This window comes from Procambarus clarkii, chromosome 7 (assembly GCF_040958095.1).
Source record: "Procambarus clarkii isolate CNS0578487 chromosome 7, FALCON_Pclarkii_2.0, whole genome shotgun sequence".
Taxonomy (NCBI): domain Eukaryota; kingdom Metazoa; phylum Arthropoda; class Malacostraca; order Decapoda; family Cambaridae; genus Procambarus; species Procambarus clarkii.
In genome coordinates this window covers 51,225,024-51,238,730 of record NC_091156.1, presented here as the reverse complement: position 1 = coordinate 51,238,730, position 13,707 = coordinate 51,225,024, and the positions used below count along the sequence as shown (strand labels likewise).

At 42.6% G+C, this 13,707-nt stretch overlaps 1 protein-coding gene across 1 annotated transcript in view; it reads left to right on the top strand.

The window, feature by feature from the left end:
• The window catches only part of LOC123752887 (procathepsin L), a 54,310-nt gene that overhangs the window by 18,080 nt on the left and 22,523 nt on the right, over positions 1–13,707 (top strand). The window contains exons 3-4 of the mRNA XM_069316262.1: positions 1,138–1,281; positions 2,363–2,542. Coding sequence (XP_069172363.1) covers positions 1,138–1,281; positions 2,363–2,542 — 324 coding nt within the window. The remainder of the gene's footprint in view (positions 1–1,137; positions 1,282–2,362; positions 2,543–13,707) is intronic.

Below are 13,707 nucleotides of genomic sequence, written 5' to 3'. Positions count from 1 at the left end.
CTGCGCAGATCGACGGTGGCTTACTTAGTCTTCTTCCAGGACAGAGCTGAGAGTACGTAGACTGGCCGTAGTACGTAGGTGGCGATACCGTAACACCAAGGATCAGCCAAAACTACTATATAGCCACATGAGGAGGACGTTGTCGGTAAATGAACAAGTGATCGGGCTACTCGAAAGAAGAGGATAAGGCTACACGAAGAATGATCAGCAAATGTTTGAACAACTCAATTAAAGCTTCCATCAAGTTTTTATGATACAATCCGAACTGTCCCACACATACCGCTTCTAATAGAACAGGTACTGATAGAAAAAATGTTTGATTGAAATAGAAGTAACACCAGAGGAAGTTAAAAAACAATTAGAGGAGCTGGATATAATGAAAGCCTCAGGCCCTGACACGACCGAAAGTTCCTAAAGAAGGCGGCTGCAACATTGTGATGACCCTTTACCATAGTCTTCTTTTGCACTAGAAATAGGGAGGGAACTTGCTAATATTTTGAAAGTGGATTTTAGAAAGTGGATCTAAATCTAAAGTTTAGATTTAGGATGGACCTGGGTAAATTCTGGTTTGGCAACAAGGTTTTTTGATTTGTGGAAGCAATTACCGCGTATCGTGGTGGAGGTGGGGTCCCTTGATTATTTCAAGCGAGGGCTAGACATATTTATGAGTGGGATTGGGGGTTTATAAATTTGAGCTGCCTCGTATGAGCCAATAGTCCTTCTGTAGTTACCTTTATTCATATGTTCTTATGTTATTATTTATATATATATATTTCTCCTCTTTTTTATTTAGGACCATTAACAGTAAAATACAGATGAGTATCAAATAATTGTTTTGAACCAACTGCCATAAATTAAAATTAAATAAGGTAATGATAAAGTTGTTTTCCAATGGTAAAAATAATAAACATCATATAATATCACAATTGGTTTCTTTGATTATTTTGACTCAATTAAAAACCAATAAAATCTCTTGTAGATCTGTGGTATATAAGTTTAATCATTAGATATACGAGTGTTTGTTTCTTAGTGGAATGATGAAGATGTAGAGCATGTACCTGTGTCCACTGAGGAATAATGCAGTGTATTAAGTACTAAGAATGCCGCTTTAATACAAGTGTTTGTGTATTTCCTCAGGGTAAATATAAGCGGGAATTCAAGAACTCAACAGAAGAAGCAAGTCGCAGGAACGCGTTCGAGGCTAATCTCCAGATCATCAAAGATCATGAGCAGAAGAAGAACTCTACTTTCAACATGGGGGTGAACGATTTTACTGACATGGTCAGTCTCTGTGGTATGTTATTATTATGTTGCAATTTTGACTCGGAATTAACGACTGGAACCGGAAAGTTATTCGGTGTAAGCCGCAGTGTAATATTATTTAATTTCCTGATATATTTTGTGAAATTTCACACTTATGTGAATTTCCAAACGTGTGGTGTAGGAGTTAGCACACTCGTCCGGCAAGATGACCTGGACTGTGGTGTAGGAGTTAGTACACTCGTCCGGCAAGATGACCTGGTCTGTGGTGTAGGAGTTAATACACTTCTCCGGCAAGATGACCTGGACTGTGGTGTAGGGGTTATTGTACTTGTCCGGCAAGATGACCTGGACTGTGGTGTAGGGGTTAGTACACTCCTCCGGCAAGATGACCTGGACTGTGGTGTAGGGGTTAGTACACTCCTCCGGCAAGATGACCTGGACTGTGGTGTAGGGGTTAGTACACTCCTCCGGCAAGATGACCTGGACTGTGGTGTAGGAGTTAGTACACTCGTCCGGCAAGATGACCTGGATTGTGGTGTAGGAGTTAGTACACTCGTCTGGCAAGATGACCTGGACTGTAATATTGGGAAGAATGGTACGAAGGCTTTCTGATCCTAAATTTCCTTTACTTCTGAGCACCGATCCTTTATTATGGTCTCCCCTGTTACCAATGGTAACACATTCGCCTGGCGCTTCGTGAGCAATTTGTCCTGAGTTCATATCCTGGTTGGGGAGGAGTGGCTAGGTACCAGTCCTTAACTGTACTCCTCTGTTCACCCAGCAGTGAATGGGTACTTGGTTGCAAAAGGATTTGACGGGCCGTATTACGGGGGGAAATTACGATTAAGGACCTACCCGAAACGCAATGCGTGCTATTGGCTTTAGAAGAATGTAAAAAACTCCTTTACATTTAAAAAAATAACCAAACCTGTTTCAGTACTTGACCCGAGCTCTAAATCCAACATAATAAATGTTGTTATATTCGGTTTATAAGATTTGCATACATTGTGCATCATAATTGTAAAACATAAATAATAGAAATAAACATATTTGCTCATCCCAAATCTAAACATCCCAAATCCTTGTCTATATATGGCAGACAATTGAACAGTTCCGAGCTGCGAAGAACGGATACAAGGCCACGTCTTCCCAGAGTAACACCGTGCTGGTCACCGCCACAACGACCACTCCGCCAGCCACTGTGGACTGGCGCACCAATGGGTCCGTCACTCCTGTCAAGAACCAGTTACAATGTGGCTCGTGTTGGGCCTTTTCTGCAGTAAGTATTTTATCTGAGTACCAAAGGGTTGGCAGTGGCCTAACTTCTCTGTAAGTTTACTCCTTCAATAAATATTTACTCTCGCATATAAGCGGATTGCCTTTTCCGCAACTATTTATTTGATAATCTTTTACATTAACCGTCCACGCGCAAAACAAATTATTTATTTTATTACGTTGACCAAATTAATACAGCCATTCCAAAGAAAATTTTGCGGCTTCCTTGACATGTAAGTTGATTTTTTGTTTTATGATTTATTCTGTTACATTCAACATCCTTATTTACAACAAATACGACTAACTCATCGAAACATGGTGAAAGGTATTGGAAAAGGCAGACGCAGTGATAGTGAAAGTGAGGGCTATGATTTAAATGCTTTTGGATTTTTATCTCAGGGAAATTGAGTGGATAATTAGAGACTCCCGCTGGAAGATGTGAGATAGAGAGCAATACTACGTATAAACACTTCTTGAAGTAACATATTAAAGAGTCAACAGGGAAAAGGAGAGATGACCCACTAGCACCACTTGAGCAGATGTTTTAGAAAATGGGGAAGATGTTAAAAATATAGAGTATACGATGACCCTAAACAACTGCTTTAACATTTTTTTTTTGCACATAATGAGTCAAAGGAGTTGGTTAGACCAAGTAATCCGTTGAGGAAGATGAGAGTTATAGAGATGGCGACTCCATAGATTAGAGTTACAGACGTAGTAAGGTGATGGAGGTTTCAGTGAAGTCTAATGAGAGACGAAATTTAAAATGAAAAAACACATTTGATGATGGAATTCATTGCTCGGAATGTGAAGATGCCACGAACAAGCTCATTCAGCACAAGACGACGATGGACGAGGATAGCAAAGTAACCAACTAATTCTATGGGGAAGCAGGAAAGCGAAGGAGAGCACCAAAAAGTATGGAAAAAGAAGCAGAGAACTAAGACGAGAACACATTACAGAGACTCTGATCGAGGCAGAAGTCAATATATTCAAGTCATGAGTGAAGGCAATGTGAGCAACACTGCACCTGAAGCTAAGGCCCCTCAAGAGCTGTTGTATAGTCATCTAAGGAGAAAAACATCAAAACTAGTTCAAGAGCTAAGAAGGTTAAGCTATGAGTATAGACACACTTATGAGTATAGTGTTTGTTTATAGCAACACGTGCCACAGTGCTACCACACCAACACGTGCTACAGTACTACCACACCAACACGTGCTACAGTACTACCACACCAACACGTGCCACAGTACTACCACACCAACACGTGCCACAGTACTACCACACCAACACGTGCTACAGTACTACCACACCAACACGTGCTACAGTACTACCACACCAACACGTGCTACAGTACTACCACACCAACACGTGCCACAGTACTACCACACCAACACGTGCCACAGTACTACCACACCAACACGTGCTACAGTACTACCACACCAACACGTGCTACAGTACTACCACACCAACACGTGCCACAGTGCTACCACACCAACACGTGCCACAGTGCTACCACACCAACACGTGCCACAGTACTACCACACCAACACGTGCCACAGTGCTACCACACCAACACGTGCCACAGTACTACCACACCAACACGTGCCACAGTAATACCACACCAACACGTGCCACAGTGCTACCACACCAACACGTGCTACAGTACTACCACACCAACACGTGCTACAGTGCTACCACACCAACACGTGCCACAGTACTACCACACCAACACGTGCTACAGTGCTACCACACCAACACGTGCTACAGTACTACCACACCAACACGTGCTACAGTGCTACCACACCAACACGTGCCACAGTACTACCACACCAACACGTGCTACAGTGCTACCACACCAACACGTGCTACAGTACTACCACACCAACACGTGCCACAGTACTACCACACCAACACGTGCTACAGTACTACCACACCAACACGTGCTACAGTGCTACCACACCAACACGTGCTACAGTACTACCACACCAACACGTGCTACAGTGCTACCACACCAACACGTGCTACAGTACTACCACACCAACACGTGCTACAGTGCTACCACACCAACACGTGCTACAGTACTACCACACCAACACGTGCCACAGTACTACCACACCAACACGTGCTACAGTACTACCACACCAACACGTGCTACAGTGCTACCACACCAACACGTGCTACAGTACTACCACACCAACACGTGCTACAGTGCTACCACACCAACACGTGCTACAGTACTACCACACCAACACGTGCTACAGTGCTACCACACCAACACGTGCTACAGTACTACCACACCAACACGTGCCACAGTACTACCACACCAACACGTGCTACAGTACTACCACACCAACACGTGCTACAGTGCTACCACACCAACACGTGCTACAGTACTACCACACCAACACGTGCCACAGTACTACCACACCAACACGTGCTACAGTACTACCACACCAACACGTGCCACAGTGCTACCACACCAACACGTGCTACAGTACTACCACACCAACACGTGCTACAGTACTACCACACCAACACGTGCCACAGTACTACCACACCAACACGTGCCACAGTACTACCACACCAACACGTGCTACAGTACTACCACACCAACACGTGCCACAGTGCTACCACACCAACACGTGCCACAGTACTACCACACCAACACGTGCCACAGTACTACCACACCAACACGTGCCACAGTGCTACCACACCAACACGTGCCACAGTACTACCACACCAACACGTGCCACAGTGCTACCACACCAACACGTGCTACAGTACTACCACACCAACACGTGCTACAGTACTACCACACCAACACGTGCCACAGTACTACCACACCAACACGTGCCACAGTACTACCACACCAACACGTGCTACAGTACTACCACACCAACACGTGCTACAGTACTACCACACCAACACGTGCCACAGTGCTACCACACCAACACGTGCCACAGTACTACCACACCAACACGTGCCACAGTGCTACCACACCAACACGTGCCACAGTACTACCACACCAACACGTGCCACAGTAATACCACACCAACACGTGCCACAGTACTACCACACCAACACGTGCCACAGTACTACCACACCAACACGTGCCACAGTGCTACCACACTAACACGTGCCACAGTACTACCACACCAACACGTGCCACAGTAATACCACACCAACACGTGCCACAGTAATACCACACCAACACGTGCTACAGTACTACCACACCAACACGTGCCACAGTAATACCACACCAACACGTGCCACAGTAATACCACACCAACACGTGCTACAGTACTACCACACCAAAACGTGCCACAGTGCTACCACACCAACACGTGCTACAGTATACCACACCAAAACGTGCCACAGTGTGACCACACCAAGACGTGCCACAGTGTGACCACACCAAGACGTGCTACAGTACTACCACACCAACACGTGCCACAGTGCTACCACACCAACACGTGCTACAGTACTACCACACCAACACGTGCCACAGTGTGACCACACCAACACGTGCCACAACACTACCACACCAACACGTGCCACAACACTACCACACCAACACGTGCCACAACACTACCACACCAACACGTGCCACAACACTACCACACCAACACGTGCCACAACACTACCACACCAACACGTGCCACAGCACTACCACACCAACACGTGCCACAACACTACCACACCAACACGTGCCACAACACTACCACACCAAGACGTGCCACAACACTACCACACCAACACGTGCCACAACACTACCACACCAACACGTGCCACAGCACTACCACACCAACACGTGCCACAACACTACCACACCAACACGTGCCACAGCACTACCACACCAACACGTGCCACAACACTACCACACCAACACGTGCCACAACACTACCACACCAACACGTGCCTCAGTACTACCATACCAATACGTGCTACTTCATCACACACGAGGAACACACTCTACCCCATCACACACGAGGAACACACTCTACTCCATCACACACGAGGAACACACTCTACTCCATCACACACGAGGAACACACTCTACTCCATCACACACGAGGAACACACTCTACTCCATCACACACTCCATCATACACCACCTGCTCATCGTGGGGGACTTCAATCACGGAAGGATAGTCTGGGAGAACAAGGCACTGCATGGAGGTGAGGAAACATGGAGAGCTAAACTACTGGAGGTGGCGACAAAAAACTTTTTAAGCCAGCATATCAGGGAACCCACGAGAATGAGGAGAAACGATGAACCAGCGAGATTCGACCTAGTCTTCACTCTGAATGACTCCGACATAAGAGAAATTGATTTCGAGGCCCCAGTAGGAATGAGCGATCACAGTGTACTGATGTTTGAGTATCTGGTCGAAGAAGGGTTAATGTACTGTAGGATGTGACCTGAAAACCAAATACTTGGTTAATGTACTCTAGGATGTGACCTGAAAACCAAATGCTGACATTCCGCAAGGGAATCTATGTGAAGATAAGAAAATTTGTAACAGATATGACATGGGAAACAGAGCTCAGGGGAAAGACTACCCAAGACATGATGGAATATAACACACAGAAGTGTAAGGAGGCAGCAGACAAGTTTGTCCCGTTCCAAAAGGAAATAAATTAATTGCAGATAAGAAACCCATGGTTAAATCAGAGATGTAAGCTAGCAAAGCAGCTAAGTAAAAGGGCGTGGAGAAACTATAGAAATAACAGGACACTTGAGAGCAGAGAAAGATACAGGAGTGCCAGGAATGGATACGTCAGGGTGAGAAGAGAGGAAGAAGGGCAATACAAAAACGACATAGCAAGCAAGCAAGGCAAAGACTCAGCCTAAATTGCTGCACAGCCATATCCGGAGAAAAACAACAGTGAAGGAACAGGTAATGAAACTGAGGATAGGGGTAGACAGATTCACTACAAACGACAAGAAAGTGTGCGAGTAACTCATTAAAAAGTTTCAGGTCTTCAAATCAGAGCAAGGAGACTTTCCACAGATAAGAGAAGGAATGGTCAACCAGGCACCCCTACAGGAGTTTACGATTACCATTGGGGGATGTAAGGATGTAATTGGGATGTAAGTGCTAGAGTTGGATGTGACTCTAGGCCCAGATGGAATATCACCATGGATACTAAAGGAAGGAGCAAAAGCACTGTGCCTGCCACTCTCCATGTTGTATAATAAATCACTGGTAACAGGTGGACTGCTTAAATATTTCCCTTAAATATTTCGCTTAAATATTTAGTTATTTCTTTATTCGCTTTGAAACATTTAAATTACATTCTGCATTGAATTGAATTTTCTTTAACTTTTGTAGTATTCATGCTTGATTTCACTTTAGTAATGAGTTCTCCATATTACCGCCACACCAATGATATATAACAAGCCCCATGGTGCGGCCCACTCGGCCCTCCTTTACCACGATAATTTGCCTAACCACTCGCTGTAATGCGCGATACGTACACTGCTCTTTACGTTTATTGATTAATGATATTTTCATTCTTCTCAGACGTCTCTCGTTGCAGGAATCTATAAACAAAAAAGTAAAACCATGTATGCCCCACTATGGCCTAGTCCCTGTAATTAACTGTGAACCCTTTGACATGGTCCCCACCTGACCTACCCTTCCTTACTCTAGTAACCACTGTTCTCACCACTAACCTGACGTGAACCACTCGTCTAACAGTCAACCAGTAACTCACCCCCATCAACTTAACCAGTAACACACTTCCTTGCACTCCTATAGTGTTCCAAAACCTGCCACCAAATTTATCATGAACTTTGACCCCAGATTTAATCTGAACACAACATTTACCCAACTATATCTCACTTACCTTTTGAATAGTATACTGCCAAAAATCTATTTTTCTTCACCCAGGCCCTTGAGGCGTACCAATATGTTTGTACTGGAACTCACACGAGAGAACATACGATAGGTGATTAATGGCCGTCAGTTTTTCCAATTTAATTATATAAAATAGACTGACATTAATTAACAATTTAACATATCCAACTTGGTTAAATTGGCTACCCGTACCAATAAATACTAGACCTATCTGGTCACCATCTACAATTCGTAACCTCAACCTAAGTCCCTAACTCCGAATCATCACTACAACGCTCCACACCAGGTTAGTCTCCCATACAATACTCCCACATACTGCAGACTCGACTTGAGTCAACAAGATCACATCGGGTGCCAGCCATTTAGTTGGGTTCTCTTCGTCGCTGCCACAGGCAGATATGGAGGAGTACTTAATAGGGCCGCTGCTTCCACACGACTGCCCTCCAGCCTGCCACAGCCTTCACCACCACACCCACCATCCCAAGGAGGGTATAATCAGATTAAATGTAAATCTCATTGTTTCTAAGAACATGAACTCCAAGATCACCCGTTGTGTCTTATTGGCTGTAGCAATGGCTTGGACGGGCTAAGGCTGTTTTAATCTTTGACCTTACCTCGCTGTGATCACTGACACACAAAGTTGTTATTTTAAACAAGAAGGAATATATTTCCAAAATGAATGATCTCTCCTTCAAGATTCTTCTACATTCACCAAACTCAGGAGAAATCCTCTTAATGACATCATCAAGTCCTTCAATAGCAACTTGAAGAAGTTTTTAAGAAACCATAAATATCTTCTTAATCAATATGCTTAATTAAATTTTCTACCTCATCTCCTTCATTACCATATCTCTATGGAACTTGTCAAGACTCATAAGCCTGTCACATGAGGCCTATCATCATTTCTGTGAGATCCATTTCTTACAAGCTTTCTAAATGGCTCACAAAAATCCTGTTTCCATTGTTAGGAATTATTTCATCTTCTCATTACACCAAATGACTTCTCATTTGGGAAACATTAATTGCATATTGTTCTAACCAATCTTGCTGTCAAGTTAATCAGTTTTGACGTTTGTTCTTTGTTTACAAAGGTACCTGTTGATGATATTCTTGATTACCTTGTTCATGAATTAATGAACCAAATATTTCCTCTGTTTGCTGATATTATTGTCAATCTTGATATGCTGTGTGTAAAAGGATGTAAATTTACTTATAATAATGAGTATTATTTACAGACTTTGGAATGGCAATGGGGAATCCAACACAATTTGTGTTGGAATTTTGAATTGAAAAATTATTGAACCTTCTAGTTTGTATAATTTACATCCATTTTTGATTGATCAGTTAAATCTCGGTCGACGTAAGAGTTCACAATACTCCGTTTGTATCTCTCCGGGGAGTCGCTGTCAGCGTTATGGCATGTTGGTCCCCTTAGTATTTGCTGCATGAGGATAACTGCCGTTCCTTTCCATGACTTCCTTTCATTATGCAGTATATAATAAGGAGACAAACATTGGGATGTGCTTTAACGCTGACACCGACTACCCGGAGAGAAAGACTGCTACCAAAATATATTAATATATATATATACTTGTTGTACCTGGTCACTCGTTGCTGTGGCTCAGCAACGCGTGATTTTGCTGAGCCACAGCAACCTTCAACCTGTCTCCTAGTCCTTCCCACCATTCCCCCCCTCCCCTAGTCCCTCGTCCTCCCAACCATTCCTTACTCCCTCGTCCCTTTTTCCTCCCCATCATTCTCCACTCCAGCATCCCCTCGCCATCCTAATCATTCCTCACTCCACTGTCCCCTCGTCCTCCCCACTATCACCCACTTCCCTGTCCCCTTGTCCTCCTCACCATTCTCTATTCCCCTGTCCCCTCATCCTCCCCACAATCCCCCACTCCCGTCCCCTCGTCCTTCCAACCATTTCCCACTCCCTCGTCTGACAATCAATTGATCTGATGTTCCCATCAGAAAATTGGGAACATTTAATGATCTGGGGCTAGATTCATAAAGAAGTTACGCAAACACTGATGAACCTGAACATCTTTTGTTAGTCTTTGGTGGTTTTGTTTACAGTCATTAAACAGTTAAGGAGCTTCGAACCACCAGGATGATGTTTATAACAATAACAACAGTTGATTGGCAGGTTTTCATTCTTGTAAACTGTTTAATAAATGTAATCAAAGCCATCAAAGATTGAGGAAAGATGTTCGTGTTCGTAAGTACTTGCGTAACTTCTTTGTGAATCTGGCTCCAGACGTTCTGATCACTGATATATAAAAAAAAAGATAAAAAAACGAAATGAAAAAAAAAATTATATTCACGAAATGAACTGTATGGTAAACAACACAACTCAATTCCAACGCAATGTCTCACAAAAATAATTAAATCAAAATGAAAAAAAAATCAAAATCTATGAAAATTAAATTTATCAAAGAAATGGGAAACATTGAAATGAAATCGTAACATATTTAGTATAGCGTGTGTTGGTCTTATGTGCAACAGATGGCGCTGTTTAAAAAAAAAAAAAATTTTTACCTGTCACAAGTGTGGCATCTATATAGTAGATATATAAAAACATGAGTATTCGAATGGAATGTTGTATCAAAATTTAAAAGCAATTGGTGAAGAACTTTCAGAGATTACAGTGTGTGTTGCTCTTACATCCAACAGATGGCACAGCTTAAAAAAAAAAAAACATGTATTTTCTTGGTGAGGCATGTATATAGTAGTTATATAAAATCCCACGCCTATTCGGATGCAACGTTGTTTAAAAAATTTCAAAGCAATTGGTAAAGAGGTCTCGAATATTTCCCTCACGTGAAAAACACGTTTTAAAAAAATATTGTTTTTTTCCATCACATACATGATATTTATATAGAATGTATATAAAAACCCGCTCGGATGCGAATGGAACGTTGTGTGAAAATTTCAAAGCAATCGGTGAAGAACTTTCGGAGATTAGCGATTATGAACAAACGAACATTTCCATTTATATTTATTTACTAGCAGTACCCGGCCATAGCAACCTTCACTGTTCCCCAGTCCTCCCCACCATTCCCCCTCACCCGTCTCCTCGGCCTCCCAACCATTCCCCACTCCACCATCCCCTCTTGCTTTCCGCTATGCCCCACTCCCCTGTCCTTTTGTCTTCCCCCACCATTCTCCATTCCCCCCATCCCCTCGTCCTCCCCCACCATTACCCACTTCCCTTGTCATCTCGTCCTCCCAACCATCTCTCACTTCCGTCCCCTCGTCATCCCCACCATTCCAACTCCCTCGTCCAATGCCTTCCCAAATGGTCTGATGTTCCCATCAGAAAATGGGGAACATCAAGTGATCTGATGTCCCCATCACTGAAACATAAGAAAAACAGTTATAAAATGAATTGAAAATATGAAAAAATAAACTATGTGATAAAAACTTAGCTCAATTCCAATGCAATTTACACAAAATAATTAAATCAAAATGAAAATAAATCAAAATCTATGAAAATTCAATTTATCAAAGCAATCAGAAACATTAAAATAGCATTGTAACATATTTAGTATAGCATGTGTGTTGGTCTTACATGCAACAGATAGCGCTGTTTTTCAAGACAGGCATAGTTTTACCTGTCACAGGTGTGGCATCTATACTTATAATTACGAAATGAATGGTATGGTAAACAACACAGCTCAATTCCAACACAATGTCACACAAAACAGTTCAATAAAAAATAAAATATATCGAAATCTATGAAAATAAAATTTATCAATGCAATCGTAAACATTGAAATGGAATGTGTGACATATTTAGTATAGCGTGCATGTTGCTATTATATGCAACAGATGGCGCTGTTTTTCAGAACGCATGGTTTTACCTGTCACAGGAGTGGCATCTATATTGTAGGCATATAAAAAGACGCACCTATTCGAATGCAAATATGTGTCAAAATTTCAAACCAATCGGTTAAGAAATTTTGGAGTTTACAGCGTATGTTGCTCTTATGTCCAACAGATTACACTATTTTTCAAAGCAAATCATGTCTTTTTCCTGTTACAGGTGAGGCATGTATATTGTAGATATATAAAAAGACGCACCTATTCGAATGCAAAGTTGTGTCAAAATTTCAAAGCAATCGGTAAAGAGGCTTCGAAGATTTCCCTCACATAATAAAAAACAGTGTTTCTGAAAAAAGCATGTTTTTTTTTTTACCGTCACAGTCGTGACATCTCTATAGTATGTATATGAAAACCCGCTCGGATACGAATGGAACCTTACCTGGTTGATAGGGTTTTAGGAGATCTTTTACTCCCCAAGCCCGGCCCGAGGCCAGGCTAGACTTGTGAGAGCTTGGTCCACCAGGCTGTTGCTTGGAGCGGCCCGCAGCCCCACATAGCCAGTGCAGCCCAGTTGGTCCGGCACTCTTTGGAATAAACAATCTAGGTTCCTCTTGAAGAGGTCCACTGTTGTTCTGGCAATATTTCTTATGCTAGCTGGGAGTGTGTTGAACAACTGTGGACCTCTGATGTTCATACAGTGTTCTCTGATTGTGCCTATGACACCGCTGCTCTTCACTGGTTCTGTTCTGCATTTTCTTCCATATCGTTCACTCCAGTACGTTGTTATTTTACTGTGTATATTTAGGACCTGGCCCTCCAGTATTTTCCACGTGTATATTATTTGGTATCTCTCTCGTCTTCTTTCTAGTGAGTACATTTGGAGGACTTTGAGACGATTCCAATAATTTAGGTGCTTTATCTCGTCTATGCTTGCCGTATATGTTCTCCGTATTCCCTCTATTTCTGCAATCTCTCCTGCTCTGAAGGGGAAAGTGAGTACTGAGCAGTACTCAAGACGGGACAACACAAGTGATTTGAAGAATACAACCATTGTGATGGGATCTCTGGATTTGAAAGTTCTCGTAATCCATGTTTTCATTTTTCTGGCTGACGCAATATTTGCTTGGTTATGCTTCCTAAAGGTTTGGTCGTCGGACATCATTTTTCCCAAATCCTTGTCATGCTGTTTTCCTACTATGGACAGATTCGATTGTGTTTTGTACCCTATATTATGTTTCATATCTCATTTTGGCCGTATATGAGTACCTGGAATTGATCACTGTTAAACATCATGTTATTTTCTGCTGCCCAGTCGAAAGCTTTGTTAATATCTGTTTGTTGTTTTTCAATGTCTTCAGCAGAGGTAATTTTCATGCTGATTTTTGTATCATCTGCAGATGATGATACGAAGCTGTGACTTGTATTTTTGTCTATATCTGATATGAGAATAAGGAACAGCAGTGGCGCATGG